The 15,277-nt window shown below is 37.3% G+C and overlaps 1 protein-coding gene across 1 annotated transcript in view; it reads left to right on the top strand.

The window, feature by feature from the left end:
* NAA15 (N(alpha)-acetyltransferase 15, NatA auxiliary subunit) overlaps positions 1-15,277 on the top strand; it is a 95,880-nt gene that overhangs the window by 27,032 nt on the left and 53,571 nt on the right. Inside the window, exons 8-11 of the mRNA XM_011944650.1 lie at positions 1,929-2,098; positions 4,294-4,446; positions 4,993-5,121; positions 6,572-6,785. Of these exons, the coding sequence (XP_011800040.1) occupies positions 1,929-2,098; positions 4,294-4,446; positions 4,993-5,121; positions 6,572-6,785 (666 nt within the window). The remainder of the gene's footprint in view (positions 1-1,928; positions 2,099-4,293; positions 4,447-4,992; positions 5,122-6,571; positions 6,786-15,277) is intronic.

Here is a 15,277-nt window from a genome sequence, read left to right on the forward strand (position 1 = left end):
AGCCACTGTGCCTGACAAAAATTAATACTTTCTTAGTCATAACTATGCGGTCCATGTTCACATTTCCAGTTATGTCATAAATGTCATTTTTTTTTGCCTTTCTGTTTTTGAAGTTTGTTTGAATGAAGATCTAGATAAGATGTGTACTTTGAATTTGGTTGATGTGTCTCTTAAACTCTTTTTATCTGTGGGTTTCTGTCCTATCCATTTTCCTGCAATTTATTTGTTGAAGAAATTTTTTTTTTAGTTTTCCCAGTCTAGAGTTTGCTGATTGTACCCCATGTGTTGCTTAACACATTATTCCTTGCCCTCTGAATTTCCTATAAACTGGTAGTTGGATGTAGAAGATTGTTGCTAGTATGACAGCCAGTAGCACAGTGGCTAATTAAAATTTTAAAAAATAAAATAAAATAAATTCCATTCCTCATATTAGTAGGCATACAGTGTTTGTTTTATATGTTAGCAGCTGTTAAGAATTACCAACTGGTGATACTCTATGATTTTTTGTTATTTTAAAAGAGAAAATTTTCTTCCTCTATTATCTGTTTACACAATGTTTCAGTTTGCATAGGAAAAGCATGATAAATGGATTTTTTCTCCCCACTCCCTGCTTTTTAAAATTTCTTTACCAGTTTTCAAAATAATGAATTGTTGGTTCAATAGCATCCTTCAAAGACAGCAAATACATTTTTTAAAAGTATTATGAATTCATGGATTTAAGCATATTTGAATGTTGCATATTCAGCATGATATTAAAATATGTTAAGAATATAATTACCAAATTCTAAATAACCACATTACAAATCTCAAATGGTCCTATTCTTTACATACCATAGTAGTAGTTGATAACTTCTTGGGTGTTAATAAGACAAGATATTCCAGTTTATCGCTGCCACTGCAGATCTGGAATTAATTGTTTTTCCTAGGAGTTCTGGTTCCTTTAGTGGGAAAGCCCAGAATGGGACCCTGGGTGCATATTGCTATTGGGTTGGTCATTGTTTCTAGGTCTCAGATTAATTTAATAGTACTTTTTTCTATGATTTCATTGGTTAATCATCATAATATTCCTTTGATTATCAGCATTTTCCTACATATTTTACAAATGTGGAAGAGGTTCAATGACATGCCCAAGAATATGCAGCACTTTTGTTGCAGATCTATCAGATGAGGAGTTGGTGAGTTCCACTCCTATTATTTGTCCACTGAGCCATCCTGCTTTCACTAGGAAAAATAAAAAAAAAAGCAATCTATTGCTTTCTTTGAAAGCATGTATCCGTTCTCAGATTTTAGAAATTTGTATTTAAAAAGAATTTTTTAATGTGTGGTTTGTATATTTAACTTACACATTTTCTTGTGAGTATATTAAAATTAAATCATGAACTAAAATATAAAAATTTTTTTGCTTGTCATCCCATTTTTGGGGTATAGTTTTTATTTGACTTAAATTATGCATCTTTGCATATTTAGCATATTAAAATATATTAAGAATATAATCACCAAATTCAAAATAACCACATTACAAGTATATTTATATACAGTTTGGTGCATTAGCTAGAAACTCAATTAAGCAGCCAGGGCTTTTTTTTTTTTTTTAATCTCCTATGAATGGAGAACATTTTTAATTTTTCCCCCTCTACCTGTTTCAGTTTTCTTTCTAGGTAGTTAGACCTTATTTATCTCCCATGTTTGTTCCGTGAAGTTGTTATATGCAAGGGATTGTACTAGGGGTTGTAAGGATACAGAAAAGAAAATACAGACCTTTCCAAAGATCTTATAAACTTAGGGGGAGTTTTATAGCTAGATACATAAATAAACTCCTTTCATAGTACCTCCCTTATTAATAAACATAGGGACAATTTTGGGGGGTGCTCTTAATATATGTAATGCCTCACCTTGGTTTCTTCTCCCTTTCTCCCTCTTCTCCTAAGATGATGGAAAGGAGGAACCACCAACCACATTACTTTGGGTCCAGTACTACTTGGCACAACATTATGACAAAATTGGTCAGCCGTCTATTGCTCTGGAGTACATAAATACTGCTATTGAAAGTACACCTACATTAATAGAACTGTTTCTCGTGAAAGCTAAAATCTATAAGGTAAAAATCTTTTGTTCTGTTTTCTTATGAGGTAATGGGACTTGTCGTGAATTTTTTCTCTATATTTTATACATTCTAAATGTAGGAAAAGTGACATTTGATAACTCAAAAAACATGAAATAACAAGTTTAGTACATTTCTCAGTCCAATTACTTTGAGACTTGTCATGGTCATGCTAATTTGGTCATTTATCTATATCTGTATACACACACATACGTACATACATTAATGTATATGTATTCACATGTATCTGGTAATTCTCTTGGATTTGGAGAGTAAGAGTGTATAGGTAATCCAAAAGAAATTTTGTTTGCTGTGAAATGTATATTTCTATTAACATTTGAGTATGGTAACATCAGTATCTGGCAATGTTAATGAGGTGGAACTGTAAAGATTCTATTGTGAATTCTATAAGTTATCTCTTTTGACTTCTCAACTCCTGGGCCTTGCTTGAGAATTTTTAGTCATCTATTTCAGCACCATCTTAAAGTAATGTTGGCTTTTCTCTGTCTTATTGAAAATAAAATTTAGTAAAGAAAGCTCTTGAGGGACTGACAATAAACCAGTAATTTATTTAGCAAGAAAATAATGAAATTAAATAATACTTAAGAAGTTTTTTTTTTTTTTTTTGAGAGAGAGAGAGTGTCTTGCTGTGTCACCCAGGCTGGAGTGCAGTAGCGCAATCTCAGCTCCCTGCAATGTCTGCCTCCCAGGTTGAAGTGATTCTCATGCCTCAGCCTCTGGAGTGGTAGCTGGGATTATAGGCATGCACCACCATGCCCAGCTAATTTTTGTGTTATTTGTAGGGACGGAGTTTTGCCATGTTGGCTAGGCTGGTGTTGAACTCCTGGCCTAAAGTGATCCACCTGTTTTGGCCTCCCAAAGTGCTGAGATTATAGGCATGAGCCCCCGCATCTGGCTAAAGAAGCACTTTTTATTTTTTATTTATTTATTCATTTATTATTACTAATTTTTTTATTTTTAGATTTTTTTTAAATTATACTTTAAGTTCTAGGGTACATGTGCACAACATGCAGGTTTGTTATATAGGTATACATGTGCCAAGAAGCACTTTTTAAAACTAGATTATGGCTCATTAGTTTTGAGGCTTTGCCAGATGGACTAGTTAGGTAACTTAGAATGAGAAACATTGGGGAATGTCTACTAATGGTCCTAATCAGTAATGTTTCCATGGTCCCTTTAGCCTAGAGATTTGGCCATGCCTTTTATGACTTTCACATTTAATTATGTTTTGACTTAAAGATTTGTATTATTGGCTGGGAGCTATGGCTCAGGCCTGTAATCCCAGCACTTTTGGAGGCCAAAGTGGGTGGATCACAAGGTCAGGAGTTCAAGACTAGCTTGGCCAAATATGGTGAAACCGCATCTCTACTAAAAATACAAAAATTAGTCGGGCATGGTGGCGCATGCCTGTAATCCCAGCTATTTGGTAGGCCAAGGCAGGAGAATTGCTTGAATCCGGAGACGGAGGTTGCAGTGAGCCAAGATTGCGCCACTGCACTCCAGTCTGGGTGACAGAGTGAGACTCCCATCTCAACAACAACAACAAAAAGATTTCTATTATTATTTATTCTTTTTTATTGAGATGGAGTCTCACTGTCCCCCAGGCTAGAGTGCAGTGGCACAATCTCGGCTCACTGCAACCTGCACCTCCTGGGTTTAAGTGATTCTCCTGCCTCAGCCTTCCAAGTAGCTGGGATTATAGGCATGCGCCACCACCCTTGGTTTACTTTTGTATTTTTAGTAGAGATGGGGTTTCACCATGTTGGCCAGGATGGACTCGAATTCCTGATCTCAGGTAATCCACCCGCCTCGACCTCCCAAAGTGCTGGGATTATAGGAGCAAGCTACGGCCGCCAGCCTTATTTATTCTTTAACAATTATTTTTGAGTATTTTTACTATGTGCCAGGCAGTTTTAGGCAATGGCGATATTAACAGTAGACAAAACTATTAAAATAAGTCTTAACTGTCAACTTAAATTCTAGAAGGCTGGAAAAAGGAATCAGAACTTATATTATGGAAAAATGCATTATTTTATATTGATTAACATCTGAGAGTCACAAAAATGCCTTTACTTTCATTTGTTTTTAAATTATTTATCAGCAGATAATGAATTACCTGCACAGTAAACTTAGCATACTAACCGGTTTATTTTGCTTTTGTACCTTGTAAGCATGCTGGAAATATTAAAGAAGCTGCAAGGTGGATGGATGAGGCCCAGGCCTTAGACACAGCAGACAGATTTATCAACTCCAAATGTGCAAAATACATGCTAAAAGCGAACCTAATTAAAGAAGCTGAAGAAATGTGCTCAAAGTTTACGAGGGTTTGTATAGCTAGTGTTCTTAATTATGAATAAAGAAGACATGAGCCAGTTCATACTTGTGTACCATGCTTATTTTTCAAAGTTTTTCTTTAATATTTTCGACACCAAAATAACCAGGATTTTAATTCAATCACTATATCAGAAGACACGGGAGTTGACATTGGTACAGAGGATTTTCCTTTTAGAGGGTTGTACAGTGGACTTTTAAACTGGTTTATATTGATGTATGTTCAGATGAATTTTTTAGGGGTCAAGGGAACTAATTATTTATTGAATACCTGCTATGTGGTGGTGTTCTTTTTCTTGTACTAATCCCTACCCTCAGTTATGTAGACCTTTTGTTTAATCACTCATGAAACTACAAATTATTTTTAGTGGTTAGAGAATTTCAGTTGCTTTGCCGTGTTAACTATTCTTTAAGAATGTTAAAAAAATTTTTTTTGAGAGCCCAAATCAGCTGAACATCTTTGTTTGTTTTTTAAAATTCTGTGGTAGAATGATGTCTTTGATAAAAAATGATCTTGAAAATATTTGATTTTTGTATAGGAAGGAACATCAGCAGTAGAGAATTTGAATGAAATGCAGTGCATGTGGTTCCAAACAGAATGTGCCCAGGCTTATAAAGCAATGAATAAATTTGGTGAAGCACTTAAGAAATGTCATGAGATTGAGAGAGTAAGTACCTTCTACATAAACGTTTTCTCGTTTTATTCTGTTGATGGTTTTGGACAAATTTCATAGTTTTTTTCTCTTCTACCTCTTTATAATTCATAGTAGGTGCTTTTTAAAATCAGTATTCACTTTTTTCAGTTTTCATAATGGTATTATAGACTACATTTTCAGCCAGGGTCTCTATTATCTTTCTGTAAGAATTCTTTTTATTTTTTTTTTTAAAGAAAAAAGCTTTTTAAAAGAACTTGATGGAAATTTTGTATCTTGGCTATGTTTTTATTGATTTTTGAACCTTTCAAATTGCTGCTACCGCTTTAGTAGTACATACACAGCTGATTTTTTTTTTTTTTTTTTTTGAGACGGAGTCTCGCTCTGTCGCCCGGGCTGGAGTGCAGTGGCCGGATCTCAGCTCACTGCAAGCTCCGCCCCCGGGTTTACACCATTCTCCTGCCTCAGCCTCCCGAGCAGCTGGGACTACAGGCGCCCGCCACCTCGCCCGGCTAGTTTTTTGTATTTTTTAGTAGAGACGAGGTTTCACCGTGTTAGCCAGGATGGTCTCGATCTCCTGACCTTGTGATCCGCCCGTCTCAGCCTCCCAGAGTGCTGGGATTACAGGCTTGAGCCACCGCGCCTAGCCACAGCTGATTAAATTACTCCTAGGACCCTGTTCATTGTAGTTTATTGATGATGCCATATACCCTTGGTAAGATACAAATGTTGAAGACTTTTCACAGTATTTCTTCTATAGCATATGTAATTTCATGCTTTTTGATAAAATTGTTTTCTTAATCCTCTTCACTTTTGACTCATTTCCATGACTAGTGGTTGGTTTTTCTTTTTTGTGTTTAACAAAGCTAAACATAGTTTATATAACTAATTTCACATTTGTAATATTGTCAAGTATAGAATACCAAAGCTTAGTTGAAATGCATCAAGTTCCTGATTGCTTGACTTACTTGCTAATTGATTTTTTTCCACATACCAGCATCATATTGCATAGGATTCAGATTTGTATCCTCAAAAAAAATTACCAAATACATATTATAATCCTTTGCAAATTATTCTGAATATAAAAACTCAGTGTTTAACATGTGAATCTATTTTCTTGCACTACTATGTATGTTAATAAATTATGTTTGATGTCACAACAGCTTTAAGTATAATTAAGGAAGGGATAATGAATAAATATAGTTTTAAAACTTCCTTTTTCAACAAATGATTCAGTGCCTTCAGTATGCCATATCCTGTGCTAGACAATGGCTAACTGTATTTGCTTATTTGAAATGCAAAATATTCCTGTTGAATAATTGTAATTGTTTTTTTGTTGTTGTTGTTGTTTTAAATTTTACTAGTTTTTTCATGCCAAAGTAACAAGTATTCCAAGCCTTTGATTTTATAGTTTTCTTAGCCATTGCTGTACTTCGGTATAATAATAAAAAGATAATTTTGTTAGCATTTTATAGAAATCACTGATGACCAGTTTGACTTTCATACATACTGTATGAGGAAGATTACCCTCAGATCATATGTGGACTTATTAAAACTAGAAGATGTACTTCGACAGCATCCATTTTACTTCAAGGCAGCAAGAATTGCTATAGAAATCTATTTGAAGCTTCATGACAACCCCCTTACAGATGAGAATAAAGAACACGAAGCTGATACAGGTATAATATTCAGAGTTCTTTTTGTGCTCTGGTGTGTCTATGTGTATTTATGTTTTTCAGTAATATATATTTTTCTTGAACACCCTGTGGGAAGATACTGTACAAGGTTCTCTAAGCAACAAAAGAAAAGTGTTTACTTTTATGCTTCCAAAGTTAAACAAGATTTGTTTTTTTGAGATGGAGTCTCGCTCTGTCGCCCAGGCTGCAGTGCAGTGGCCGGATCTCAGCTCACTGCAAGCTCCGCCTCCCGGGTTTATGCCATTCTGCTGCCTCAGCCTCCCGAGTAGCTGGGACTACAGGCGCCCGCCACCTCGCCTGGCTAGTTTTTTGTATTTTTTAGTAGAGACGGGGTTTCACCGTGTTAGCCAGGATGATCTCAATCTCCTGACCTCGTGATCTGCCAAAGTGCTGGGATTACAGGCTTGAGCCACCGCGCCCGGCCCTGTTAAACAAGAATTTAATTTGCAGTTATTCATTAGCATTTAAGAAGTTTGCGTATCATGAGTTTTACATTTAATATCTGGTTTACCCAAAATTATAAATTGCTAACTATTTTACAGGTACTAGATTGCTAATTGTATAATTAGTATTATAATTCTACATTAGTGTTGGCTATTTTTTTTTTTTGTTTTGAGACGGAGTCTTGCTCTGTCACCCGGGCTGGAGTGCAGTGGCCGGATCTCAGCTCACTGCAAGCTCCGCCTCCCGGGTTCATGCCATTCTCCTGCCTCAGCCTCCCGTGTAGCTGGGACTACAGGCGCCCGCCACCTCGCCTGGCTAGTTTTTTGTATTTTTTTTTTTTTTTGAGATGGAGTCTCGCTTCCCATGCTGGAGTGCAGTGCATGATCTCGGCTCACTGCAACCTCGCGCTTTCAAGCGATTCTCCTGCCTCAGCCTCCCGAGTAGCTGGGATTACAGGTGCCCACCACCACGCCTGGCTAAGTTTGTGTTTTTAGTGGAGACAGGGTTTCACCATGTTGTCCAGGCTGGTCTCGAACCCCTGACCTCAAGTGATCCGCCTACCTCGGCCTCCCAGAGTGCTGGGATTGGCCTCTTAAAGTGCTAGGATTACAGGCATGAGCCACTGTTCCCGGCCTATTCCTTTTTTAATAGTAATTTATAATTAACTTACTAAATATGAATATTGCTTGAACATTAAAAACCAGCTTGGGATAAAGCTAGGAAAATTGCACAGTGACTTATCATTTGACCCATTTTTAATGTACGATTTTTATAGCAGGGTATCAGAATGACTAGGGAGAAGTCTTCCTTAGACAGTTATTTGGGGAAGAACCTGAGAATGAGTGATCTCATATGTAGAAAAGTATAAATTTTGTGACTTACTCATGGCAAAAATGTTGTATAAAAACTGTGCTAGATTTTTTTTTTCTTCTGAGCTTATTCCTTTTTTGAGGATATGATTGGCTAATTTCTGTATCCTTCTTCCTGCTAAAGAGTTTTTGAATTATTTTGCTAATTGTCATTAATTTTTACTTCTTGTTGCCTACGGACAGTTCAGAAATTTCTAAGGTCACATACTGAGGCCTTTGTACAGATATCACTTGAATCTCTTTCTACCTGTTGGTGTTGCTTCAACTTAAAAGAAAACACCAGTAAGAAGAATCTGCTGGACAATTTACAGTTGAAGTTGAGAGCTATGACCCTCTGGCTTCTTTTGTTTTTCTTTCTTTTTATTCTTCTGCCTCCTTCCTTCTCTTCTTCAAATTATACAAATAATACACAATTAACTTTTCAAAGCTGAGACTATTAATACAGAAATATACTTAGCAAATACGAAGATCCCCTTTCACTTTTCTCCCACCCATTATTCATTCCAGCAATTATCCCTGTGAAAGGACCAGTCCCCTTTATGCACAACTACAGTTTCCAGAGTTTTGTGTGTACATATACACATGCATTTCAGGATGGTTCTTTGCAGGGTTTCTTGTTTATTTTTCTTTAGTCCACAATTGGGTTTATATCATACTCAGTGTTCTGCAATTTGGACTTTTTACCCCATTTAATAGTATTGCTCCATGTCTGCAAATCATAATTATTATTTTCACTGTTAACATTTTAATGACTATGTAGGAATCTATGTGAATTTTTTCACCATTATAGTACTATAGTAAATGTCCTTGTACATAATCATGTGCATATTTATTTAGCATGGATTATTAAAAGCGGAAATTGATGGATTGAAAAGTATGAGAATTTGAGATAAAGGGTTCATCAGTTTTTATTACCACCCACATGGATATTGAGATTTTCTTTTATTTTACATTATTGCCAGCTCTGAAATGTTCCTTTACATTTTTGTATGTTGGGCAAAATATCTAGTTTACAATTTATATATTTTGTTTTGTTTTGTTTGAGACAGGATCTCATACTATTGCCCAGTCTGGAGTCCACTAATGTGATCATAGCTCACTGAAGCCTTGAGCTCCTGGGCTCAAGCAATCCTCCCACCTCAGCCTCCTGAGTAGCTGGCCTCCCACCTCAGCCTTCTGAGTAGCTGGGACTACAGGTACATGCCACTGTACCCAGCTAATTTATTTTTGTAGAGACATGGTCTTGCCGTGTTGCTGAGGCTTGTCTTGAACCCCTTGGCTCAAGTGATTCTCCTGCCTTGGCATCCCAAATTGTTGGGATTACAGGCATAAGCCACTATGTTTGGCCAATTTCTAGATATTTAATGGAGTGGATTATATATTTTCTTTTTTTCACTTAGGTTTTATCCTTTAAGAATAGTACCTTTCATTATATACAATTTTTAATTTTTAATACTTAGTCTTTTTTTGTGGCTTCTAGGTCTTGCTTAGAAAGGCTTTTTCTACTTAAAAATTTAAAATATATTTATGAATATCTTCTGTGTTTTTCTTCTAATACTTCTGCTTTGCAATTTTTAGATTTGGCTCTTTAAATATTTGGAGTTAATTTTTATATACTTTGTAAGGTGGAGGGTGGCTTTCCACCTCCCTTCTTCCCCAAAATAGACTGCTAACTCCTCAGTAATATTTATTGAATAGGTTTTTGTATTCCCCACTGATTTCAAATGCTATCTTTATCATAATAAATTCTGGAAAAATAATTTAGTAGGTCATAGGCATGGTTTCTTGGTCTAACATATATTAAAGATATAATTAAAACTACATGGTTATTGACATCAATACACAGATAGGTTTCTGTTGTTATGATCCATTTTTCTCAATCTAACACTGTCTTCAGAATTTTCATGTTTTTACATGCAGATTTTTGCTTATGCATACATGGTAGAATTAGCTTGTCTTCCAGAAGGTTTCTGATATTAGGTTGATTCATTTTTCAGTTGATTTTTGAAAATTTTCTATGTAGGCCATTATGTTAATCTGTAAATGGCAGTAGTTTTATTTCTTTCAGTGTTTATACCTTTCCCCTTATGTCTTCTGGTCTGGTTGGAGTTGCTGAAACAGTGGTGATTAGTAGGAACAAAAGTGTACTTGCTGCCTTATTTTCTATAGAGGTAGTACTTCTAATGCTTCATGATAAAGTTTAATATTTATTTATTTTTGAGATGGAGTTTCACTCTTTTCACCCTGGCTGGAGTGCAGTACAATCTTGGCTCACTGCAACCTCCGCCTCCTGGTTTCAAGCAATTCTCCTGCCTCAGCCTCCTGAGTAGCTGAGATTACAGTCATGTGCCACCACTCCCGGCTAATTTTTGTATTTTTAGTAGAGACAGGGTTTCTCCATGTTGGTCGGGCTGGTCTCAAACTCCTGACCTCCGGTGATTCACCCATCTCGGCCTCCCAGAGTGCTGGGATTACAGGTATGAGCCACCATGCCGACCTACATTTGGCTTTTTAATCATCTGGAGTTTAGTATAGCATAGAAGAAGCCTAGACTTTGGAGTCCAAGTGAAGTAGATTTACATCCTTGCTCTGCCTTTTACCATGACTGAGTTATTTTCCTCTGAAACCTCAGTTTTCTCATATGTAAAATAATATTATACTCTAATTCATGAGGTTGTTGAGGACATCAAATGAAATACAATGTATGGGATATGGGCTGGGTGCAGTGGCACACACCTGTAATCCCAGCACTTTTGGAGGCCAAGGCAGGTGGTTCATTTGAGTCCAGGAGTCCGAGACCAGCCTGGGCAACATGGTGAAACTCTGTCTCTATAAATACAAAAAAAACCCAACCAACCAGCCAACCAAACAAACAAACAAAACAGGCATAGTGGTGAGGACCTGCAGTTCTAGCTGCTTAGGAGGCAGGAGTGGAAGGATCATTTGAGCCGTGGAAGTCAGAGCTGCAGTGAACCATGTTCGCCACTACACTCCAGGCTGGGTGACAGAGTGAGATCCTGTCTCAAAGAAAAAAAGAAAGAAAAAAAATTCAAGGTATGCATTGTATCTATCATGTAGCAAGGCTACAATTGGTAGCAATTATTTTACCAGTCGTTAAAAAGATCAGTGCTTATGTTGCCATCCATTTATAGTTTTGTGTTTCCAGAATGTAATTTTTTGGTCTCTATCAGAATTTTTTTGTTTTTTGCTTTTTGTTTTTAGTATTACGGGATTCTTTGCTAGGAAAAAGATAAATAATGCATTTGTTTTCGTTGGCTATATGTTATCTATTGCTGCATCATAAATTAATCCCTAAATTTAGCAGCTTAAAATAACCCTTTTTTTGGGTCAGGAATTCAGAAGTGTCTAAGTCACTGACTCAGGGTCTCTCATGAAGTTGTAGTTGAGATTTTGGATGGGCCTGCCATCCCTGGAAGGCTTGGCTAGGACTGAAGGGATCCATTTCCTAGATGACTTACTCAACCTGGCTGTTGGCATGAGACCTTAGTTTTTAGTCTCTTTGTAGAGTTTCTAGTTTCTGAAGACATGGTAGCTAATGATGACAGAGAAAGGCAGAAGCTACAACACCTTTTTAATGTTCTGTTCACCTGATATCACGCCATTACTTCCTTCATATTCTAATTGGTCAGAAGAGAGTCACCAAGCACAACCTATTTGAGGGGAGTAGAATGGAAGAATTTGTAGACATAATTTTAACTGTCGTTGTCTGCATTTTGGTTAGATTATCGTTTTGGGTTTTTTGTTTGTTTGTTTTAAATTTTAAGACAGGGTCTCACTCTGTCTTCCAGGCTAGAGTGCAGAGACTCAGACATAGCTCATTGCAGCCTCAAACTCCTGGATTCAGCCAATCCCCCAACCTCAGCCTACCATGTAGGTAGGACTACAGACACATGCCACTACACCCAACTAATTTAAAAATTCTTTGTAGAGGTGGGGTCTTGCTATGTTGCCTAGGCTGTTCTCAAACTCCTGAGCTCAAGTGATCCTCCTGCCTTGGCCTCCCAAAGTGCTGGGATTACAGGCATGAGCCACCACGCCCAGCTTACATTATTCTTATATGCAAAATATAGTTAGCCTTTTCAAGGCTTTCAGAAGTCTATCCCATTGTAACATTAGCTTAAAGTTCAGAATCTTGTCATGTAAATCAGGTACAGGTACTGAAGCAGCTCCTTGAGTATAAGTGTTTTATTTTTTATTTTTAACCTTAAGTGTGGCTTTTCAATTATAGTTCTTTTAATATGAAATCCTGTGAACTAAAATTACAAGTTATTTATCAACTACACACCCAATATAAAATGAGACAGGCATAGGACAACCACTGTAGACATTATTAGGAGGCACACAGGAGTTACTGCGTCCATCTTCAAGTCCAGTGGGGCATGGCTTAATAGTTCTTTGATGAGAACCCAAGACTGGAATAATTTTCCGTGGCTCTTGCCCCTGCCCTCTGAGTTCCTGCTTCCACTTTCTGAATTATCCTTTTTTTCTTTTTGAAATTAACATTTGTTTGCAACTGAGTAGTTTTTCAGTATTCTTCCGGCCAGTAAAATGTTGTGAGTCTAAAGACCTCTTTTCACTTTGTGCTGTCGTTCTTTTCCATCCAGATTTACTATTTCTGCCCATAGAATAAACATCATGAATCTTTCGTGAGTCTTACTGGAATCCACGTGTACCTTGAGCTTCTATGGAGGGGAGAACACCCTTAAGTTTCTTAGAAGTTTTATTGTTTGAGAGAATCTGTGAGTCATACTCTTAAAATTTTTAGAGAGCCTTTCTTCAGACTAACTAGTGAGGCACCACCATATTCTGAGTAACAAAAGATTATAATGGCAAGCCCTTTGCCTTCCCTCTTGACGTATTTTCCTGACAATTCCCTGGGTTTGATCTTTGCCCAGCAAGCCATTTCTGGAGAGACTCAGAGTTTTCAAAACCATCAAGCCCCTGTCTCTTTTCTTTAGTTTCTTTTTCCTCTTCCATTTTTCCTGGGCACTTTGCCTGAAAATCCCTTCAGTTAGTTAGTTAGCTCACTGAGTTCATTTGACACATTTTATAACACTGTTGCTAAACTTTCTGCTACTCTGTGGCTATAACATATCCTTCACTTCATTTTAAGGACTCACCTGCAGCCTCCTCCAAGTCTAGACTTCTATGAATAGTCCAAGGCTCTTCCAACTTCCACTAAAGCCCTACTCAAAGTGTCCACCTTTTGCAACTCTCACTCCAAAGTTACTCCCACATTTTAGGTTTTTGTTACAGCAGTATCTCATGTCCAGATACCAAAATTTATATTGTTTATCTATTGCTGCAAAACAAATTACTCAAAAACATAGCAGCTTTAAATAGCAACCATTTATTATCTGACTGTTACTGTGTGTCAGGAATCCAGAAGTCACTTAGCTGTATGTTTCTGAAGACTCTGGGTCTCTCAGGCTGTTGAAGTCAAGATGTTGGCTGGGCATGGTGGTTCATGCCTGTAGTCCTAATGCTTTGGGAAGCTGAGGCAGGTGGGTTGCTTGAGTCTAGGAGTTCGAGACCAGCTTTGTCAACATAGTGAGACCCTGTCTCTATTTGTATTTTAAAAAAGAAAGTTGCCAGCTGGAGCATCTGAAGGATCGACTTGGCTTGGAGGATCTCCTTCCATGATGGCTTACTCTCATGGCCAGAGGCATCAGTTCTTGGCCACACATTGGTCTTTCCATAAGATTGATTGAGTTTCCTCATAATAGAGGAGCTGGCGTCCTCTGAATGATCCAAGAGAAAGCAAGGAGGAACCTATAGACCATTTATGTCCTAATATTAATGTTATATACCTTGGTGGATAGTACATGTTATTCCTCACACATGAGTCACTAAATGTAGCCCATGTTTAAGGGAAGGGGAAATAGGGTCTGCCTTTTTAAAGGAAGAACTTGAGGGCATATTTTGAAATCACCACAGTGGTAGTGTATTTTGGAATGACTTTTTTCATTTCTCAATATTAACAGATATTATCCAAATACTAGATGAGCTTGTAGCTTTCAAGTTTGTTCCTTGAAATCAAAATAATATAAATTTTTCACTATATTGTAGCATATTTGTCAGTGATTTCCAGTCTTTTGAGACATTCGATAGTTTATACTTCTAGGGATATTGTTAATTTTCAATATTAAATTTTTAATTTACTGTAGAGTTATTCATTTATTCTGTTAACAAATATTTGAGTGTTGTTTGTATGTTTCAGCATGCTGCTAGGCCATGAAAATAAAAAGGTTACAAATGACACAGGATCTCCTTTACCAGAGAGCTCATAGCTTAAAAGAGAGACAACTGTATAAACAAACTATTGTGACAAGCAAAATATATTAGCCGTAGTGGCAGCACAGAGAGAATGAATAATTGTTTGGCCAGGTTAGAGAAGGCATAATAAGAGAGCATAGTCCTCTGAAGCCATAGAGATACGCAACAGCTTGTTATATTCATAGATTGCAAATACTTTGATATTGCTGTTTAACTTGTATGTTTTGCTGTGATCATTTGTTTACATGCATATCCCATGTGGTTTCAAGAAAGTTTTCTGAAGTGGTTCCATTGTTTCCTATCTGATGTTGAACCATTAAAAGGCTACCTACTGCTGGGCGTGGTGGCTGGCGCCTGTAATCCCAGCACTTTGGGAGGCCGAGGCAGGCGGATCAGGGGGTCAGGAGTTTGAGACCAGCCTGACCAACATGGTGAAACCCCGTCTCTACTAAAAATACAAAAATTAGCCGGGCATGGTCACGCGTGCCTGTTAATCCCATCTACTCGGGAGGCTCAGGCAGGAGAATTGCTTGAACCTGGGAGGCAGAGGTTGCAGTAAGCCGATATTGTGCTACTGCACTCCAGCCTGGGTGACAGAGTGAGACTCTGTCTCAAAAATAAATAAATAAAAGGTCTATGTACATATAGGGACATTTACGTCCATACCATTAACATTTTTTTTAATTTGTTTTTTGAGACAGAGTTTCGCTCTTGTTTCCCAGGCTGGAGTGCAGTGGTGTGATCTTGGTTCACTGCAGCCTCCTGGGTTCAAGCAATTATGCTACTTCAGCCCCCTGAGTAGCAGGGATTACAAGCGCACACCACACCTCACTAATTTTTGTATTTGTAGTAGAGACGGGGTTT

This window comes from Colobus angolensis, unplaced genomic scaffold (genome assembly GCF_000951035.1).
Source record: "Colobus angolensis palliatus isolate OR3802 unplaced genomic scaffold, Cang.pa_1.0 Scaffold235, whole genome shotgun sequence".
Classification (NCBI taxonomy): Eukaryota; Metazoa; Chordata; class Mammalia; order Primates; family Cercopithecidae; genus Colobus; species Colobus angolensis.